The sequence below is a fragment of the Eptatretus burgeri genome, chromosome 9 (genome assembly GCF_056783735.1).
Source record: "Eptatretus burgeri isolate ZD-2024b chromosome 9, Ebu_testis_v1, whole genome shotgun sequence".
Taxonomy (NCBI): Eukaryota; Metazoa; Chordata; class Myxini; order Myxiniformes; family Myxinidae; genus Eptatretus; species Eptatretus burgeri.
In genome coordinates, this window is record NC_140969.1 from 27,334,452 (window position 1) to 27,354,451 (window position 20,000).

General features: G+C 47.1%; 1 protein-coding gene across 2 annotated transcripts in view; it reads right to left on the reverse strand.

The window, feature by feature from the left end:
- SAE1 (SUMO1 activating enzyme subunit 1) overlaps positions 1-20,000 on the reverse strand; it is a 75,036-nt gene that overhangs the window by 5,130 nt on the left and 49,906 nt on the right. Inside the window, exons 7-8 of one of the 2 annotated variants that reach the window (XM_085894473.1) lie at positions 19,019-19,163; positions 13,420-13,489 (exon numbers count right to left, since the gene is read on the reverse strand). In XM_085894473.1, coding sequence (XP_085750599.1) covers positions 13,420-13,489; positions 19,019-19,163 — 215 coding nt within the window. The remainder of the gene's footprint in view (positions 1-13,419; positions 13,490-19,018; positions 19,164-20,000) is intronic. The other variant, XM_085894474.1, reaches the window with a different exon arrangement.

Below are 20,000 nucleotides of genomic sequence, written 5' to 3' on the forward strand. Positions count from 1 at the left end.
GAAACCGCGCCGGCTCCGTGGGACGCTGCGTGCGAGGTGCGTTCCGTGTTTTGCGGGCGGCCCAAGCACGCACGACTTCGGATTGGGAAGCCAGCATGGAAACGTCTCGTGCTTGGTACAAAACCAGCACGCGCACGGTTAAAATGGCGACTATGGTGTGAATTTGGAAAGCACGTGGCCCCATGCGAGCCCGTGTACAGAGGCCCACGTGCTGCTAGCCACGAGTACTGTGCGCGGGACGCACGGAGCGGGTCCCCGGGATGACACAGCCGGTCCCGCTTGCGTTGCAAGCCTCACGGTGCGGTTCGTGTGCGAGTGACGTCACCAGGGATCTCATAGCACGAAATCCGGGTGAGTGGCGCACGGTGCCTCACATGGCGGACGGCTCGAGAGCGAGCGATTGTTGCAATTAACGGGGCGACGTTACGCTGTTATTTCTCGCCGAAACGGAGGGGACATGCGAACTGTAAACCGCCGCCCTCGCGACGCAAAGATGGCTGAGCCTTGCCACGAGTACACGATGCCCCGGCCGGGATGTAGCGGACATCATCCTGCCCGGGCAAAGGAGAATTAGTTAGTGGGAAGGGTTTAGCGATAGTTCGACCGGCCTCATGGGGACAGTATGAGTAGTCCTCCATGGGGCCTCGTGGGACGAGTTAGTGGAAAATTTAGTTTAGAATTTAGAATGGATGGGAGACATGGACGGGCATGGAATGTGTAGTGGGGACGTAGCTTAGCAGTAGAGTTAAAGGGAACGTGCATTTGAATAAGGGATGACGGAGAGCACGAGCTAGTTAGGGGGACGTAGCTAGTAGAGTGCCAGTGTCAGTGTGGAAAAAGTAAAACGAAAGAAACATGATGAGTGAATGTGGGACAGCGGGCCCAAGTGCGAATGGAGTGAAGGTGGAATGCATGGTGTGAATGAATGATTGGAGGGAGGAGTGAATCCCACCCATGGAAACCTGGGGTCAGTGTAATGTTAGTTCGTGGGTTAGTTAAATTTACCAAAAGGACTTCGCTTTGTTGTTGGTGTTGGAAGAAGGCACGATACCTCTTTGAAGGGTGCAGGAGTCCATTGACCAGCTGGGAGCGTGGCTGTGGAAAGGTGAGTACTGAGTAGAGGGCCCCCTGGGCACGGAGAAGTCGGCCAGAGTAGGCCATGGGTCCAAGCGACCGAGATAGTGAAATGGGCATGGGCGACCCTCGGAATGGGACCCGGAGCACCAGAAATGCCACCTGGGCATATACGGGGGAGTAGCCAGGAAGGACACTCTCCGCGTTCATACGGAGTAGGTAGGCTCGGAGACAGCCTCAGCTGCCCGGGGGTGCCGTAGTTCGAGTTTGGCAGAGGGAATCCCTGCCAGTTGAGCCACGCTGCCCAGCCACGAAATTGTGCAAAGGCACGAGAGAAAATTTGAGGGCCAGGCCCAAATTTATAACAGATACCAACACAAGCGACGGGGATCATGGTTGCTAGAACTGATAGTTTAAAGAGACAGGCGTGTTGAAAAGCCCCGGGGATAGTTTAAAGTGTAATAAAGGATAGGACAGATAGGAAATGTGAACCCCTTCGCATCATCCATCCCTTCACTGCCCGTAGGCCACTGGACCCACCATGGGAAATTGCTGAAATCTGTGGAGGCTATTCTGAGGCTCCATTGGGCCTCGAGACAGATCCACCTGTCTCTTCCTTATTCCCCTCAATAAGGATCTTAGGGGTTGGGAGTAGGCAGGTAGGATAGGTTAGCCGGACAAGGACAGTAGGAGGGTTAGGGAAACTTGGAATAATAAGGGAAAAAAAGAAAAAGGGGGGGGGGAGTCTAAATGTTGTTGTTGCAAACTAAGGGAGTGGGCATGGACAAAGACAGGCAAAGGCGATAAGTTGGGGGGAGACAGTAGGGTAGGTCCGAACCCATTTTCAGAGCGGCCGGCCCACCGCACTCCCTCCAGAACCTCACAGACCAGACCAGAGGCCGCCAGCTTCATATGCCAGCCTGTTTGTGCTGCATCTGCTGGTCCGCATTCACATTGCCATGCCTTGTTTGCCTGCCTTTGCCTTGACCACATGCCTGCCTAGCACTTGTTTGCATTTCCCCCGTGTCAACCATCTCCACCATGTGCGCCAGGACGATCTCCTCCAGTTTTGCAAGGACTAACCTGCACAGGCTACACCGTGGGGACCGCATTTGACCTGCAAAATGATTGACTTTGCTGTGTCTTTTTCCCCACAGATCACATGTCCTGGGCCATGGTTAGTGTAAATAGTAGGAAATGTATATTATCTTTAAAACCCACCTGCTTGTTTGTGTTACCGCTGGCAATATTATTTAAGTTGTCTGAGTGAGTCTGATAGTTTAGTTACGCAGCGCACTAGGTTATATATTGTTACGTTTGAGGGGGGGGTATGCATTCAAAGGGTAATTAGGATGTTTAATTAGGTATGCCATGCTGTTCGAGTTTACCAGGATCTCGATGTAATAAGTAGCGATTCAGTGGTGATAAGTTGTCTAGTAAATGTTCATTTCTTCAAGGGGGAATGATAAATGTCACGTAATTAGATAGGGACACGGGATAGGGTAAGTGTGTCTGCGTAAACCCCTTTTGGTATTCTCTGAAGACTGGCCGTGACGTCACAGGACAGTGCAGCGGATGGCTCCACCCCGTGATCACGATTGGCGGAAGGCGATGGCGGTGGGCCAATAAACGGCTCGATTGGGAGTGACGAGGACGAAGGATAAAAAGGTTCTGTTCGGGGTCGAAAAGGAAGAAGAAGAAGATTACAACCAGAACGATCGTGTTTTTTTGGTGTGGAAGCTGTGGGGCCAAGAGAGCGTCCTGGTTGCTGTGCTGAGTCGATCGTGCTCTTGATCGTGTCTGGGAGCCTTGCCGAGCCTCGTGCCTCGCTTTGGTTGGCTCTGGGGTTCTGCTGACTCGGAGTACGGGGTCGGGCGGCGGGCGGACCTGCCTCCCTCTCCTGCTCACGGCTTGGCGCGGGAGCTGGTTCCCTGGCGGCTGTGGACGGACTTGGGCCAGGACCAGGAGGTCGACAGCACCGCGGTTTCTCCTGCCCCCCCCCCTAGCGAGAGCAAGGCCGGCTCGTCCGGCGCCGATCCAGGGACAGTTGCGTCCACACCACGGTCCAGCCTGACCACCAGAGATAGCTACGTTGTGTGTGTGTGTGTGTGTGTGTGTGTGTGTGTGTGTGTGTGTGTGTGTGTGTGTGTGTGTGTGTGTGTGTGTGTGTGTGTGTGTGTGTGTGTGTGTGTGTGTGTGTGCGCTTGGCGCCTTAGAGGGATAGAGAACTGTATATTCATTGGAATTGTCTGTTTTTCCCCACGCCCGATCCCACACCATCCCGTCGAATCGCCCCGGATCCCTCTTCTTGCCGAGTCTTGTTATTTCTGGTAATAATTAGAAAAACAAATAAACATCATCAACTCAGTGAAAAGTGACTCGTGCCACCTCCCTCGTCCCGTTTGCGGTGGAGCGATTAGAACCGCCATGTTTGGGTTATAAACAAATAAATCGCCTCCATCGTTTCGGCTCATTCTACGTTGGCGGGACTGTTCAAGTCCCGTGGACGTCACATTGGTGTCAGGGTGTTGGATGTTCGAACCCCTCTAAATTATATTTGGTATCGGGAGAACATACCAAGATTAAAATCTTGCCACGAATTGGAATATAAAACTACTTCAGAAAAGCGCGCGAGCGCGGAAAAATTTTGGCGGGATTTTTCAAATTTAAATTAATTGGCGGCAAACGGGACTTCTGTACCATGGCGGATGTGCAGATGTTTGAGGAGGAAGGCCACGTGTCTGGCAGCGAGTCGGGGGAAGAGGGGAGAGACGGGGGTAGGGTTGGAACCTCCCCCATTCCGAGCGTGGACCGTGCTTCATCGCCCGTAACGGGGCCGGCAGCACCGGAAACCGGTGCGATGACGATCCAGACACTGTTGGAACATTTAATAGCGGACATGACGGTACAAATGGCAAATCAATTCATGACACAGAGGGCAGAAATGACGGCACAAATGGAAAATCAATTCGTGACACAGAGGGCAGAAATGACGGCACAAATGGCAAAAATGACGGCACAGGGGGCAGAAATGACAGATCAATTGGGGGTAATGGAGGAACAGTTGGGTGCACGGATTGATTTAATGAGGGATGAATTGGGGGAAAAGATGGAGAAAATGAAAACTGAGATGCAGGAGTGTGTGGATGTTAAATTGGGAGAAATACAAAGTAAATTCGAGGATAGATTGGAGGAAACAAAGGTAGAAATTACATTGGAGGGGGAAAATATACGAAAAAAAACGAAAAAAATTGGTAGATAAAATTGATGCAACGAACATTCGGGTTGATAAAGTGGAGGAAAGCCTGGAACGTCATCGTGTCTGTGTGGATGCTCGTATGCAGCTGCAGGTTGAAGAGTGGGGAGAGCTGAGGAAGCAAGGGATGAATTTGGCGGTGGAGGTAAAAGGATTGGAGGCTCGTTTGGACGAACAAGATAAAATTATGAGCCAAGATGAAGTCTTGGATAAAGGCCTGGTAGAGCCGTCTTTTGTAAGTAGAGTGTCCGGGTTGGTTGAGGAGCAGCTACAAACTCGCGACGGAGCCTTGGAGGAGGTTGTGCGGGCCCAGAAGATCCTGCGGGAAGAGGTGAATCGGTCCATTCAACGTTTGGAACAGGAGGCAAAATTGACCCATGAGACCCTCACCACAAAACATCTTTGGCCACAGTGGGCTCCGTAATTGGATACGCAGCCACAAGGGTGTTTGATCCCTGGGCTGGATTCGGACAAGGGAGAAACTGAGAAGCCAGCCACCGTAAAAGTGATCCCCCTGGTAAATTTCGACGGGTCAGGGAGCGTTGAAGCTTTTCTGACGCAATTTGAGTGCATTTCCCGACTAAACGGGTGGAATGAGCGGGAACGTACAGGGAATCTGGTGGCAACGTTGCGGGGACCAGCCGCAGACGTGTTAAACGTGATCGCGGAGGGGATGTTGACCAGCTCCCACATTTGCGAGGCGTTGAGCCGTCGGTTTGGGTTTGCAGCGAACTGTGATCTGGTGCGGGCCCAGCTCCAGCACCGCAGATTAAAGCCGGGTGAGACAGTGCAGGAGCTGGCACAGGACATTTACCAATCAGTCAGGATCGCGTATCGGGACCTTACAGTGGAGGCGTGGGACAGACTGGCACTCGAGAAATTTTTAGCTGCTCTTCCTGACCCTGAGGTCCGAGTGCTGGTGGAGCTACAGGATCCACCCACCGTTCACCGAGCGGCCGAGTGCGCGGCCAGGCTGGCCTCGTGGAGTCGGCCGGGTCGGGTTCCAGAGAGGCCATCGGTGACGATCCGACAGGCGGAGATCCAGGATCAGAGAGGGGGGCTGGGAGAAATTGGCATTACCCAAATGTTTCAGGAAATTTGCCAGAAACTGTCAAGATTGATAAAGGGTAATCCGGTAGTTAGTGCGCCAAAGCGGCGGGGTCCAGCCCAGCCAATAGAGCAATTCGATTATGGCCGAGGGGGTCCGGAACCGGAAGAGACATTTCATCGATACTCACGGGGGCCTTTTATGGGGAGTTGTTTCCGGTGCGGGCGAAGAGGACACATGCAACGATATTGCCGGTACCCGGCGATGGAGAGACCCTCCAATAGACTTTAAAGCCCGGAGAGGATGAATCCTCCTGCTGAACCACCAGGTCTATCAGAAATGCCCTTTCATAGGTCGGGTCCGGAGATCACTGTCGGGGGTCCGGGAGACTAGATCGGGCTGAGCATATAGGGCCATGCACGGCTGGTGAGATTGTGGCGAAGTGCCTCCTTTAGTGGAAAAAAATGAATTGTGGGAAAATTGGCATGGGTTTGTAAGTTCTGCTGGGTTTTAGAGTGACAATCGGGACAGTGGGTAATTGGAAACAAAGCGGGCACGAGTGGCTGTCCAATGGCTGGTGCGTGGATCGGGTGAGAAGTGCTGTGTGAGTTGTTTTAAGTTAAGAAGTGAAATATATGGTGCACACATTGATTTTTTATTGGACATGGTGTGGTAACAGGGAAGGTCATGGTCGGCAAAGTGTTACAAATGCAGGTGTCACATGTAAGGCCGATGGGGTGGGGGAGTCATGTGGGTTTTGTGGGTGGGGATGATGTGCTTGTCCACAGGGATTGCGGAAGCTCACGGTGAGCGTGAATTGCGACCCCCTTCAAGGCGATTCACCACCTGGTGGCTAATGGTGACAGTGTCTGGAGGCAACTGGGAGAGGGTCTGGTTGGGCGACCAAGGCGGGTAGGACCTTGGCGACCCAGGAAGGCCAGAGGAGCCAGTGAGACCCCTTCCAGAGTGTTGTACGGGATTAGAGCTGATGGCTACCAGGGGGAGGGAATCAAAGGGAGCGGGGCGGAGAAACGTCCGGGTTGGACTAAAGCTTACCTGTGGGCATGGTTGCACCTGAGATGCCCCCATCATCTTGTGGTAACCCACCCCACGGCCATGACGGGATTTAGCCTGCATGATTAAAATGAGGACCATGACCTAGAAATGTGATGATGACCATGGTGTGAGTGTTGTGAAGATGTGTGAGTCCCACCCGATCCCGCACAACTTGACAGGTGCAGCAAGGGCATGATGTCCGCATAATTTTGGGGCAAGCAAATTTGAAAATTGGCTCCCCAGGTAACGCTGGGTCTATTAGCATCCACTGGGGGAGGCGGTCAAGTGTAAATATCCTGTGAATAGTGTCGTTAAGGCTTAGAGTAGGAATGTAAAGTATAAGTGTTGTGTTTTTGTGGAACCTTTTGTTTCCCCTCCCCAGATCACTGGAAGAGTGCTGGGCAGGAGCGATGATCCGGAGGATGGAGTGCAACTTCGCTCAGTGCTCTCATGAAATAAAATAAAATAAAAAATAAAAAAAACGAATGATTGTTTAGGTGAAGATAAGGCCATAAGGGGGTAGTACATTAAGCAGGATAGGTAAGTTAGCTGCGACTCGCTGCCCATTGCCCCTCCTACTTTATTTCGTTAGGTTAATTAGGTGTGAGTCAGTAAGTGTTAAGGCTGGTACGGTAGCGCCTGTGATATACCTTGCAGGAGCTGCGGTACCAGAGGAGGGGGCAGTGTTACGTTTGAGGGGGGGGTATGCATTCAAAGGGTAATTAGGATGTTTAATTAGGTATGCCATGCTGTTCGAGTTTACCAGGATCTCGATGTAATAAGTAACGATTCAGTGTTGATAAGTTGTCTAGTAAATGTTCATTTCTTCAAGGGGGAAATGATAAATGTCACGTAATTAGATAGGGACACGGGATAGGGTAAGTGTGTCTGCGTAAACCCCTTTTGGTATTCTCTGAAGACTGGCCGTGACGTCACAGGACAGTGCAGCGGATGGCTCCGCCCCGTGATCACGATTGGCGGAAGGCGATGGCGGTGGGCCAATAAACGGCTCGATTGGGAGTGACGAGGACGAAGGATAAAAAGGTTCTGTTCGGGGTCGAAAAGGAAGAGGAAGAAGATTACAACCAGAACGATCGTGTTTTTTTGGTGTGGAAGCTGTGGCGGCAGAGAGCGTCCTGGTTGCTGTGCTGAGTCGATCGTGCTCTTGATTGTGTCTGGGAGCCTTGCAGAGCCTCGCTTTGGTTGGCTCTGGGGTTCTGCTGACTCGGAGTACGGGGTCGGGCGGCGGGCGGACCTGCCTCCCTCTCCTGCTCGCGGCTTGGCGCGGGAGCTGGTTCCCTGGCGGCTGTGGGCGGACTTGGGCCAGGACCAGGAGGTCGACAGCACCGCGGTTTCTCCTGCCCCCCCCCCTGGCGAGAGCAAGGCCGGCTCGTCCGGCGCCGATCCAGGGACAGTTGCGTCCACACCACGGTCCAGCCTGACCACCAGAGATAGCTACGTTGTGTGTGTGTGTGTGTGTGTGTGTGTGTGTGTGTGTGTGTGTGTGTGTGTGTGTGTGTGTGTGTGTGTGTGTGTGTGTGTGCGTGTGTGTGTGTGTGTGTGTGTGTGTGTGTGTGTGTGTGTGTGTGTGTGTGTGTGTGTGTGTGTGTGTGTGTGTGTGTGGCGCCTTGGAGGGATTGAGAACTGTATATTCATTGGAATTGTCTGTTTTTCCCCACGCCCGATCCCACACCATCCCGTCGAATCGCCCCGGATCCCTCTTCTTGCCGAGTCTTGTTATTTCTGGTAATAATTAGAAAAACAAATAAACATCATCAACTCAGTGAAAAGTGACTCGTGCCACCTTCCTCGTCCCGTTTGCGGTAGAGCGATTAGAACCGCCATGTTTGGGTTATAAACAAATAAATCTCCTCCATTGTTTCGGCTCATTCTACGTTGGCGGGACTGTTCAAGTCCCGTGGACGTCACAATATTTTTGGGACATGTATTCATATGTCGCACTCAAGAATCCATAGGTAAAACGTACTAGGGGAAAAACCTACACCTGCATGGCACACAAAAATTTACGACTCGGGACGAGTCTATAAAAAGGGGGTGGGGGTAGTGTTACAAATCTGCCTCGAGCTGGAAACCATTTGCATTCACACATACAGTTGGCCCAAAGTTTAGTTATTTCGTTAAGTATATGTGGATAGTTAGAATCTCTCCCCTATGTCTAATGGGTTAATTTCATGTGTGCGCTGCGGGTTTCTTTTATAGTCAGGTTTTTTACATCTTTAAATCTACCGACACCAGCGGAACCCTCACTTCACTCCTCCTCCTACTCTGTGGGCGAACAAGCACTTCACCCGCCCAACTTTCACTTCACACCACGGAATCATAACGCATGTGTTTCTGACTACGGATGTGGGCGGAGCCCCCCCCTCGCCTCAGAGCCGACTCCGCCCCGGCAATATGGAATGTTCCTCCCGTCCAATCAGGGGTGAGTTCGCCTCAGCTATGACTCCGCCCCATCATAGAAGAATGTCTCCCCTCTCAACACTGGGGAAGACAACAAAAGAGCCTCTCTCGGGGGAAGAGTACCGAGACGCCGACACGCCCCCTCCTCCAATCGCGGCTGGCCACCACGACACCCGAAAACACCCCATCCAATCCAGAGGCGAGTTACCCGAGAGCGGATCCCTCCACCCCACATGGGGGAGGGATAAGAAGGATCACGAGCTGTATCCATGGGTGTTGTTCCTTGGTCCCTTGGAGGTCGTTCCTTGCTTCTGGTCTGCTGGGCTCTCCTGGTCGTGGGTCATCGTCGTGGCTGGCCAGGTCGTTCGTAGGATCCTGGTTCGTGGGTTCGAGTCCCACCGTGGTGGGTTGTGTTGGAGCGCTCGAGCTGGGGATCCCCGTTCCCTTCCACGGACTCCGAGCTCAAGTGCGAGTCGGTAAAACCGCACGAGGCGGCCAGGTACCCGACCAAACTCTGACCTCCAGCTTGCCTATCCTCCGCGGCTGGAGGGTCCAATAAAGGCCAGCCGGCTCCATTTATTTTTGGGTGTGTGTGTCTATGTGTGGCGACAGTCTGTAAGTAAAACTGTTAAGTGATTGCCATTGTACATTTGCCTACATTTATATTCGTGATTAAGTCTGCTCTGTGTTTCCCTCCCTATTGCCCTTTGTAAATAAATAACTGTTAAATGTTCCAGTTCGTTGTCTGTGTTTTCTTTCATTGACCCAGTATGGTTCAGGCTTGAGAATTAGGGAGGCCGATTGTGCCGTAAATTATTTGGGCCGGCGCAGCTTTGATAATTCCCGCTCGGTTACGCTGGATCCGAGTCGGTAACAGCGACTCGGTTCGGACAAAGCCGGCCGAGGGTGTGGCTTCCCCGGGAGCGAGACCGCGCGGCTAATTAGGTAAATTGGAATCAGACAAAAAGACCCTAACCGCGCGGTCAAAATATTGGCGTCCACGGTCCATTAAGCGACCCGTCGACTTCGGAGTTATCCGGAGTGACGACCTTCAATTCCGGGTGTTCGGGTGGAGACGGCCAAACTGCTCCATCTAGCGGTCGTTCCCCACCCCTGAACCCCAGCATCACAACAATATCAGGTCTTCTGTATGCAAACCTGTGAAGGTTTAGTGACTCAATTCCTTTACGATGGTGACCCAACATTAACATGCTGTCCAGGGAGGAGATTCAGCATATCTTCATAAATCTGCCCTTTGAAGTAACTTTGTGGACCGATTTAGTTATCGCGGTGGAGGTGAAGGGGCAAGTTTAATCGCTTCTGAACATTTAATCTGCTTCAACGTAGCAGTAGACTTTATCGCAATGCCGATTTATATTTATTTTACATGTTCATTTCAATTGTGATGCGTTTAATTTCGGCTGCCACCAATCTTCCTCTATATTTTCTCAAAGCCTAGGAACCTAACCCCATAATTCCCATAAGAAATTGGTTTTTAACAATTGCAGTTTTGAATATCGTGGCATTTTCCAGTAAAGTAGCCCCTGCAACATTTAAGGGTTTTACTGTATTGTTCAACGCTGAACTCCCTCAACTATTTGTTGAACCTGCCTGTCGGACATTTCACTTAACTTGTTATCTTGGGAGCAATAAAAACGCTGCTCCTTATATTTCCTTGTTGACGCCATTTTGGGTGATTTATGCGCCATTTCAATAAGGACTCGACGTCTTGTCCAGTGTGTACTCTCAGAGCTTATTCGTCCCACCAACTTCTCCTATCCTGCAACCACAACGTCCTTTTCAGCTTGGAGTTCCCGTCTGCAGTATCTGCTTTAACCGCTGATTCGGGTTCCTCTCTATGCTTCGGTAATTCAGCTTGAACGTGAGGGGACTGACTGCCGGTGTCGTCTTCACCATTTGCGCATATCCTCTGGACTGTGATCCTCCCAATAGAGTTCACCACCGACCTGTCACCCATTTATAACCCGTTGGAGTTTAATGTGCGAATTTCTTGAGTAAACAGAGTTGCCAGGTCGAGAGTCACGAGTTAACGTATTTCGCTGCAATGCTGCAACTTTCATACTTGTTTACTTTGGGGATTCTTAGGAAAGTCATTAAGTATGACATTTCATTAATATTATTGTGCTTAAAGGAGACAGTTGGGATTAATAAATATTTCTTTTACATTACCCCTCTGTCTCTTGTCATCTGTTGGTTTCACCCTTAAAACAACATTAAGGGCACATCAGTGTCTTTATTTCGTTTCTGCTGTGATGCCCTCTGCGTTGCTGGTGCACTCGCTATGGTTGCTTGAAGTCAACATAAAACAAATTGAACTCAAGGGGGAGCACTCGGTAGAGTGCAAAACCTCCGCCACCAATACTGCTGGGTCACTTAAGTGAACCTGATATCCTCTTCATTGTAGGTCAAAACTGATCACACTCTACTGAACCACGATTGAATAAACTAAACTAGATCGACGTGCATTTCGAAATGCCAAAAAAATAAAATCGAAAGATTTTTGAAAAAAAAGGTGCAAAATTTAAGGGTTTTTTTCTCTAACAAATTTTTGTTTTTGGGTTGGAAATCACTTAAAACATGTAGAAATGCAAAAAAAACATATTTTTCAAATAAAACGAAATTTTTTTTGAAAAAAAGTTGCAAAATTTTCGAAGTTTTTTTTTTTGGACCAAGTCCAACATCTAATGGCATGATCCTTGGACCATACCTAATGCCCCCACCAAGTTTCGTCGAAATCCGTCCAGGAGTTTTTCCGCAATACTGTTCACAAACAAACAAACAGACAGGGGTGAAAAACAGTAACTTGCATCCATCTTCGATGGCGGAGGTTAAAAATATATAAATAATTGGTAAAAAACGTGAAAATTAAAATAAAATAAAAAGTTGAGAAAAAAAATTGCTAAAAAAGTATCAAACTGGAGAAGCATTTGAAATTTTTTTTAAATAATCAAAAATATAAATTGAAAATTGGGGGGGAAATAATTGGAAATAAATAAATAATTGAAAATTGGGGGGGGGGGATTAAATAGTAATTATAAAAATTTAATAATGAGAAAATTATTATTCAAAAAGCAAGACGCCACGGACACCAAGGCACTAATCCCTCCCTCTGGGAATCACAAACACAATATCTTGCAAAAACATTAAGGAGAGCGATTTACAGCTCTCATATTTTACAAACGAGAGATGTAAAAAACATGAAATAAGAAAATAAAATAAGAAAATTAAATAATGGGTCTTTGGACGATCAAGCGTTGGATGTCATGCGATTCCCTCTGTCGGGAGAGGGACAGAGCTTGAAATGCACCTGTGTGTTTCGAAGGTTGATGCTGTCAAGACATTTACATATTTATTTTCCGTATGCAGAATGGAAATTAATACACAAAGGGTCCAGGACTACACTGAGTATAATGAGCGATCAAGATCCTCTTCGTCGTTAAACAAGGAAAGGAGACCATTTGGCCCATCATTGCTGTGTTGCTCCCATCATTCCTCCCAAGTCAAATTTTGTTGCAGGTGCTACATTCCAAATTTGCCATATTTCTGGGCTGAGATTGTTTTTCTTTTTCAGGGTGTTTCTTCCCCTAGCCGATTCTTCCGCCAAGTGTCCCTTTGTTGTGTCGCTATACCCAGCTGTTGGAGCGTTTCTCTTCCTTTCCACTGTGTAAATCACTGCTCACCTCCACTCATTCGTTCCTCTTTTCTCCCACCTGTGGAATCAACTTCCACATCCTCTTCAATCACATTCTTCCCTCCAGGTCTTCAAGACAGCTGTTCACCGCCATCTCAGATCATCCCCATTCAAAAACCATGATCTTTTATACCCTCATGAACCCCACCCTAAATCCCTCCTTCCAATTTTCCATCCTTGGAGTTTCCTCCTGTATCCACTTTGTCCACCCCTTGCATCCTCTCCTTCCCCCCATTCCTCCTCACACCCGTTGTTTGTCCAAATCTCCCTCTATATTGGCCTTCAACTCTACTGTTGGTGTTTCCCCCTCTGTCTGCTGCTCCTTTTGCGTGTTTTGTGTCATGTTTTTGGCTGCTATGTCCTGATTTGTTCAGCGTACTCGCTCTTCCATGAGCCAAGACTATGTATACAAAAAAAGTGTCGATGGCTTTTTCATTGACGACCTGATCGTAGCTAACAACAATCTTCTTGATGCTTTACGAAAGACAAAATTACTCAATCTTGATTGGGTAACCCACGTGTGTGTGTGTGTGTGTGTGTGTGTGTGTGTGTGTGTGTGTGTGTGTGTGTGTGTGTGTGTGTGTGTGTGTGTGTGTGTGTGTGTGTGTGTGTGTGTGTGTGTGTGTGTGTGTGTGTGTGTGTGTGTGTGTGTGTGTGATTTTTTTTTTTGTTTTTACGAAAACACGTGCGCATTCACACACAAAACAGAGAAAATGTAAATATTCCTTTCCTTAACGTGTGGTTATTTCCCAAGGTATGTGTGAAATAATGTCAGGTTTTAAATCAAATACTGTACAGGGATTACTTCAGAGATCAAATGTTTTGTTACATTGACTGCAAAATAAAACCAACCTTGATAATTTCCTGACCAAGCACACCTCCAACCACAGGGCAGACTGGGCTGAGCTGAGAAAAACACGAGCTGAAAAACAAGCACAGCGGTGAGACCCTCAGCATACGAGGGGGAAAAGCTTTGCCTGGCGGAAGTCACAGATGCAAATCCGGACAACTTCTCCAATGTCCGGTACCCAGGAAATTACCACTTCCCTTTTCTCAAACATCCCAAGCAGTCTTTTTCATACGCGCAGATCACAAGCTTGCTTGTGGGTCACCACAAGAGCAGGCAAGTCGTGGCTGTCTGTCCCCAAAGCAGGATGTGCTTTAAAATGCAGCTCGTGCAATACAAAATGTCGCAATGGCTAAAATGCTCCCAGAACAGGAACTGAATGCTGACATTTCATTTTGTGATAGTGGTTAGGAGCACGTCTCGCTTTATGAACGTTTGTGCGTGTTTCATTGTCGCCGGATTCTTCCAGACAGCCACTCAACCCACTCGCTGGTCAGAACACCCACGACCAGCAGCTGCATGTCAAGCGAGTGGGACTGCGATCTGAATGTGCTTTGTAAAGACTTGTAGATTAAACGGTCACCAATGTAGAACCAAATTTAGTCACTTGTATGCAATGTGCAGTTTGGAGTCCATTGGTCAACAAAGCAAATGAACTTTAAACAAACATCATCATTTCAAATCATATTTATCATCTGCTGAGGGGTAACAACTGCTTATACTAAAAATGTGTTTAAAAACATCTAGCACAAAACTCAGCCCCGTGGTAGTGATGATGACAGTGAAGGAACCCCCCCCCCCCCCCCGCACCAGATACACGACAATATTAAATCATAAAATACAAATACCAATACACGCTCTTCTATTACTCCACGAAGTCTATCGATATTCCATTTAATGGTGAGTTTTCCTTGACAGGGTTGTGTCCGATTTTTGTCAGATAAAGATTGCAGCCGTGATATGTACATCGATGCAGTGCCCAATGGGAGCCAAGTCGAACCCACCGACATACTATGACTACTTATTTAACGACCCCAATTAATCCCACGTTGTAATGTTGGCCAGGGAAAGTTTTTGACCAAGGAAAGTTTACGAACTGGCTGGTCGGGTCTGTTGTTCGACTAAGGACGATTTGGGGAGGGATTGGTAATTTGTTCAGGGTGCTTTCGGTGATATCTCGCCTTCTATTCACGATGGACACCGGTGGGATCTTTAATAACTTGTGAGAGCGATTGAGCAATTTAAAAAAATTACACAATTTCCGAATTTTTTTTGCATAGATATTACTTTTAACGGATTGATAACTGTAATTACACGGCGCACACGAAGCAAAAAGTGGGGTGAAGCATTCGGATCCGTCATATCAGATTATGATCGAAGAACAACCGATTCAAATTTTGAACATGAATCGGAACATGATTCGCATGGCAAGTTTGCTGTTTTACCGTATTTTAGCTCCGAATTCGTCCAGGTCGCACATTTGCAGAGAGGAGTGAGATCATTTTTTTTTTTCTTTTCTTACTCTCTGCCTGCCTCGCAGTGAAACAAAATTGAAAACTATTCCAAACAGAAAACTTACCTTTTTTTTAAGGACTTCATAATGGACACATACAACAGGCACGAATAACTAATGTGACGTGTTACAAAGGGGGATGTAATCTATGCTGGGTAAAATCGCGGAAAAGCCTGAAATTCATTTACTTATACACGTTGAAACATTTTTAAACCATTAATTAACCCTCGCCATCGAAGATGGACGGAGGTTACTGTTTTCACCCCTGTCTGTTTGTTTGTTTGTTTGTGAACAGTATTACGGAAAAACTCCTTGACGGATTTCGACGAAACTTGGTGGGGAGATTAGGTATGGTCCAAGGATCAGATTTTGGACTTGGTCCAAAGTTCAATATGGCCGCTATGGTGACCATTTTGAGAAAATATTTGAATTTTTGTTTTTGCATTTCTACAATTTTTAATTTATTTCCAACCCCCCCCCCAAAAAAAAAAATTGTTAGAGAAAAAAAAATTTTTGCAACTTTTTTTTCAAAAAAATTTCGATTATATTTTTTGGGCATTTCTACATGCGCGTCGATCTAGTTTAGTTTATTCAATCGCGGTTCAGTAGAGTGTGATCCGTTTTGGCCATTTTGAAAAAAAATATGATTTTTTTTTTTGCATTTCTACATGTTATAAGTGATTTCCAACAAAAAACATGCCAAAATTATAATTTCGGCTGATTTTGGAACTTCAGGTGGATATACCCACGTAAGATCAATTTTTGTCACGAGGAATCTAGTTATGACGAATGAATTGAGTATTATATGTAAAAGTTAAAAGTAAAAGGGAAAGTTGCAAACCATAACTCTGTGAGCACTGTTGACGTCAAATTGAATGAATAGGATCAGGTTCACTTGAGTGACCTAGCAGTATTGGCGGCGGAGGTTTTGCACTCTACCGAGTGCTCCCCCTCCAGTTTAAATTGAATTCTATACTTGAAGACTGTAGAACATAAATCGTCTTCATAATACTTCCAAGAACCATGCTATATATCGATATATAGCATGAGAGAGGGTCGGGGTGAAGAAGATGCGGATTGACGCTGTGTTCTAGTATGGTGATCAATAAAGTCGCCATCTCATAAACTGCGACTCAATGTCATCTTATTACAGTGTATAAGGGTGAGTGAGGTATACAAGAGTGTTTCATTAGACTAATTAGAGCGAGACTCAGATTTTTATATTTTTTTTAAACGATCTTTAAAATCATTATTTTGTGTATTTTTAAATCAATGTGTTTATTATGTGGGAGATACAAGTGTGGAAAACAGTGAGTGATTGAATGAATCTGATCTCGATGTCCCGGGCCTATTAATGCTGTTCCTTTTCCTGGATGTTACAGAGTGAACTTTGGATTTCCTATTGTCAGTGCAAGCAAATGCTAAGGTAGTGGAAATTAATGTAACAGCACTTGGAGCAATGAATTGTGTTGTAATACACTTGGAAATACACTTGGAGCAATGTAGACAAGGATATTTGAAATGTACAAATGAGTAAGATGTGCCAAGACTGATCACATCACTAACACTTCAGACACAAATTCGTTCTTGTATGTGTTTTAAGGTCCCATTTCACAAAATACTATACAGGCATTCTGAAAGAATGGAGTAGCAATGAAAACGAACCAATGCAAAACACCTAATCTATGTATTACCTCATTCTAGAAGGTTTGTGTACAGCCCATGAACAGTATTGAAAGTTCTCATGTCTGAAATTTTAACATGAGACAGGATGCTTCTCTATTGCATGAGATATACAAACATATATACATATTGTTATGTGGAAGGGGGACAGGGGGAGGGATGTGAAGAATAGAGGTAGGAGTAGGGAGTGTACCACAGAGGAGGAAGGGAGTGTTAACCTTTGTAGGCCATGGCGGCGAGATGCACTGCAAAGCCCGAAGGGAGTAGAATACCTTTTCCTCTATGGACACGCCCCACAGGGTGTGACGGTGAGAACAAGGTGCCGCTGACGGCGGCGGGTGGCCAACCACGTGACCTGCCACTTGGGGAGGCATTCTCAAAGTCCAGGAGGATCAGACTCAGGTGGAAAACACCGGAGTGCGATCGGTGCTGCACATGAGAGCAGACGCATCAGCCCTGACTTCTGGGAATCATCCTGCTTTTGAGCATCCTTCGCATTCGTGAGCAGAGTTGCTCCAGCTCATTGCCGGGGGATCTCAACCAGCCCGTTGCCTGTATAGTTATTTTTGCCTGTATAGTTGATTATCGTCGCTCAAAATAGCAATGATCTAGCGATATATCAACATTGCACAATTACTTATGCTATTGTAGAGCGGCCACTCGGCGGTGAGAGCTAGCGTTTGGAGAGTACACACGATTGATATCTATATAACCCTAATGATGACCCACTGTGCAATAACTTGAAGGTATAGCTGTTTATCACCATGTAACTTGTGCTGAAATTGATTTTGTGTGATCATTGAAAGCGGTGATTGTGTAATTGTCATACAAACACAACATCGTAATGAGTATTTTTGAACATCAATTGCACTTTTCCAGAATGACGAAGAAGCCACTGTGGCCCAACATCTCACTCTATCTATAGTGTATATTAAAGTAGCTGGATTTCTCATCCGTTCCTCTGCCTGTCACACTCTTTTTGTTGGGACGTCATTACGGCGTTACGACTGGTAAGTCACTACAGCATTACATCTAGCACGAGGCTAAGCGTCCACAGACGAACACGTCATCCCAACATCCAGCACTCAACCCTTCCCGTGCTTATATATTTCTTCCAAGTTTTTTCTTTGTTTACGATGGGCACATGGGGGGTGGGATGAAATGCACATCGACCACCATCGGGTAAGGGTGGGTGGGGATGAGTATTGCGTTCGACTATGTTGCTTGTGAGCTGCCTTTGGGGCAGCGCTTTTTGTATGCACGGAGCACCACCTTGATAAAAGCTCTCTTGCACGGGATTCTGAGTTCAGATGTGGTTCAGGGTTCTCAAAGGAAGACCCTGATGATGAGGCAGGAGAACTGGCATCTGAGATGCGATGAAGTTTTCTCACCATTCGCATGAAAGGTAAGAAAGAATATTGTTGTTTGCATCGTTTTGCTTGTTGTTTCATGTTATGATAAAACGAGTCCTTAATGTCGATATTCTTACAAAATCAATAAAAATACGTCTCAAAACCTTCAGTTTACGATACCGCAAAATACTTTTTTCCCTTCTCGAATGTGCCGATATATTGACAAGTTTGAAAAATGTTTGAAAAAAAGAAAATCTCCACGTGTGGTGCGTGGGTGTCAGGAGGTGAAACAGATAGTGATCAGGTGTGTGTGTGTGTGTGTGTGTGTGTGTGTGTGTGTGTGTGTGTGTGTGTGTGTGTGTGTGTGTGTGTGTGTGTGTGTGTGTGTGTGTGTGTGTGTGTGTGTGTGTGTGTGTGTGTGTGTGTGTTCGTGGTGGTTATTTCTATATGTGGGTTTCAGAGGGTGGAACGGAGTCCTGCCAGGGCTTGAAGTGTCCACCTCCGCCGTTTTGGTAAGGCATCACGATTCATGGACCAAGATGTGAAGTTCTAATGTTCTCAAAGTTTTGTTCTGAGGGCTCTTTTTAGGGTGTGTGTGTGTGTGTGTGTGGTGTGTGTGTGGTGTGTGTTGGTGTGTGTGCGGTGTGTGTGTGGTGTGTGTGGTGTGTATGTGTGGTGTATGTGTTGTGGTGTGTGTGCGGTGTGTGTGTGGTGCGTGTGTGGTGTGTGTGTGTGGTTTGTGTGGTGTGTGTGGTGTGTGTGTGTGGTGTGTGTGTGTGGTGTGTGGTGTGTGGTGTGTGGTGTGGGGGTGTGGCGGTGTAATGGTGTGTGGTGTGTGGTGTGGGGGTGTGGCGGTGTGGTGGTGTGTGGTGTGTGGTGTGTGGTGTGTGGTGTGTGGTGTGTGGTGCGTGGTGTGTGGTGTGTGGGTGTGTGTGTGTGTGTGTGTGTGTGTGTGTGTGTGTGTGTGTGTGTGTGTGTGTGTGTGTGTGTGTGTGTGTGTGTGTGTGTGTGTGTGTGTATGTGCGCAATTTCAGTTTGTTACGTGGAAAAGGTCACCTGGTGAAATTCTCAGGGATGGTATTTTTCTCAAGGCCATGGCTCTCCAGAAGTTCATCTCGCAGTTGCAGCAGAAGATCTGTGTCCGGAGTGAACATCAATGGATCTGGGTCTCGCCCCTTCTTTGTTCGGAAGTTAAGCAGCACTGCAAAGGCCCATGGAAAATCAATGCGAGAAACTTTCACAATAAAATAAATAAAAGGCCACACTGGGTTTAAAGTCTGAAATCAAACATAATTGTGTGTTAATAAATGTTACTTCAAATAACAATAATAACAATACATCAAATGCTCTCTTTTCAACATATTTTTGATCGATAAATATTTGAAAGGAGAAGATGCAAGGAAGTGGTAACGTGGGAGTTGGAGTTTTAGACACGGCTTTATTTTGCTCTTATCTAAACCTCCAGCACTGATGTGACCACTTTATTGAGTTCATTCTTCTTTACTTTACTTTCCTATAATTAAAATCTGTTAATAACCAGGTTCCGAGAATCTGACAGTTTTTATCAAAATTTCAAACCAGTACCCCTTTAAGGAAAGGAGCAGCTCAAGAAAAAGTTAGTGGAAAAGTTAACACTGCACTGTACTTACCTCTGCCACCGAAGGTTATGTATTCATTCATCCCTGTCTGTTTGTTTGATTATTATTTGTCTGCAAGCAGGATATCCCAAAAAGTTATGGATGGATTCAGATGAAACTTGGTGGACAGGTTGGGTGTGTGACCCCATCTACTTTCTCAACAATCCTCTGGAAGAAGTCCTTTCTTTCAAGCTTCTGGCTCTCACTATCTGCCATGATCTTTCCTGGGAAAGCCACATTTCCAACCCGGCCTCCAAACCAGTCGCCGACTGGGAATCCTCTGCCGTGCAAAGTCCTTCCTTGGCCCACCTGAGCTCCTGACCACAAACAAAGCTTTCATCCACAGCCTGATGGAGAACTGCTCTCCCCTCTGGGCTGGTGCTCCTGCCTCACACCTTTCT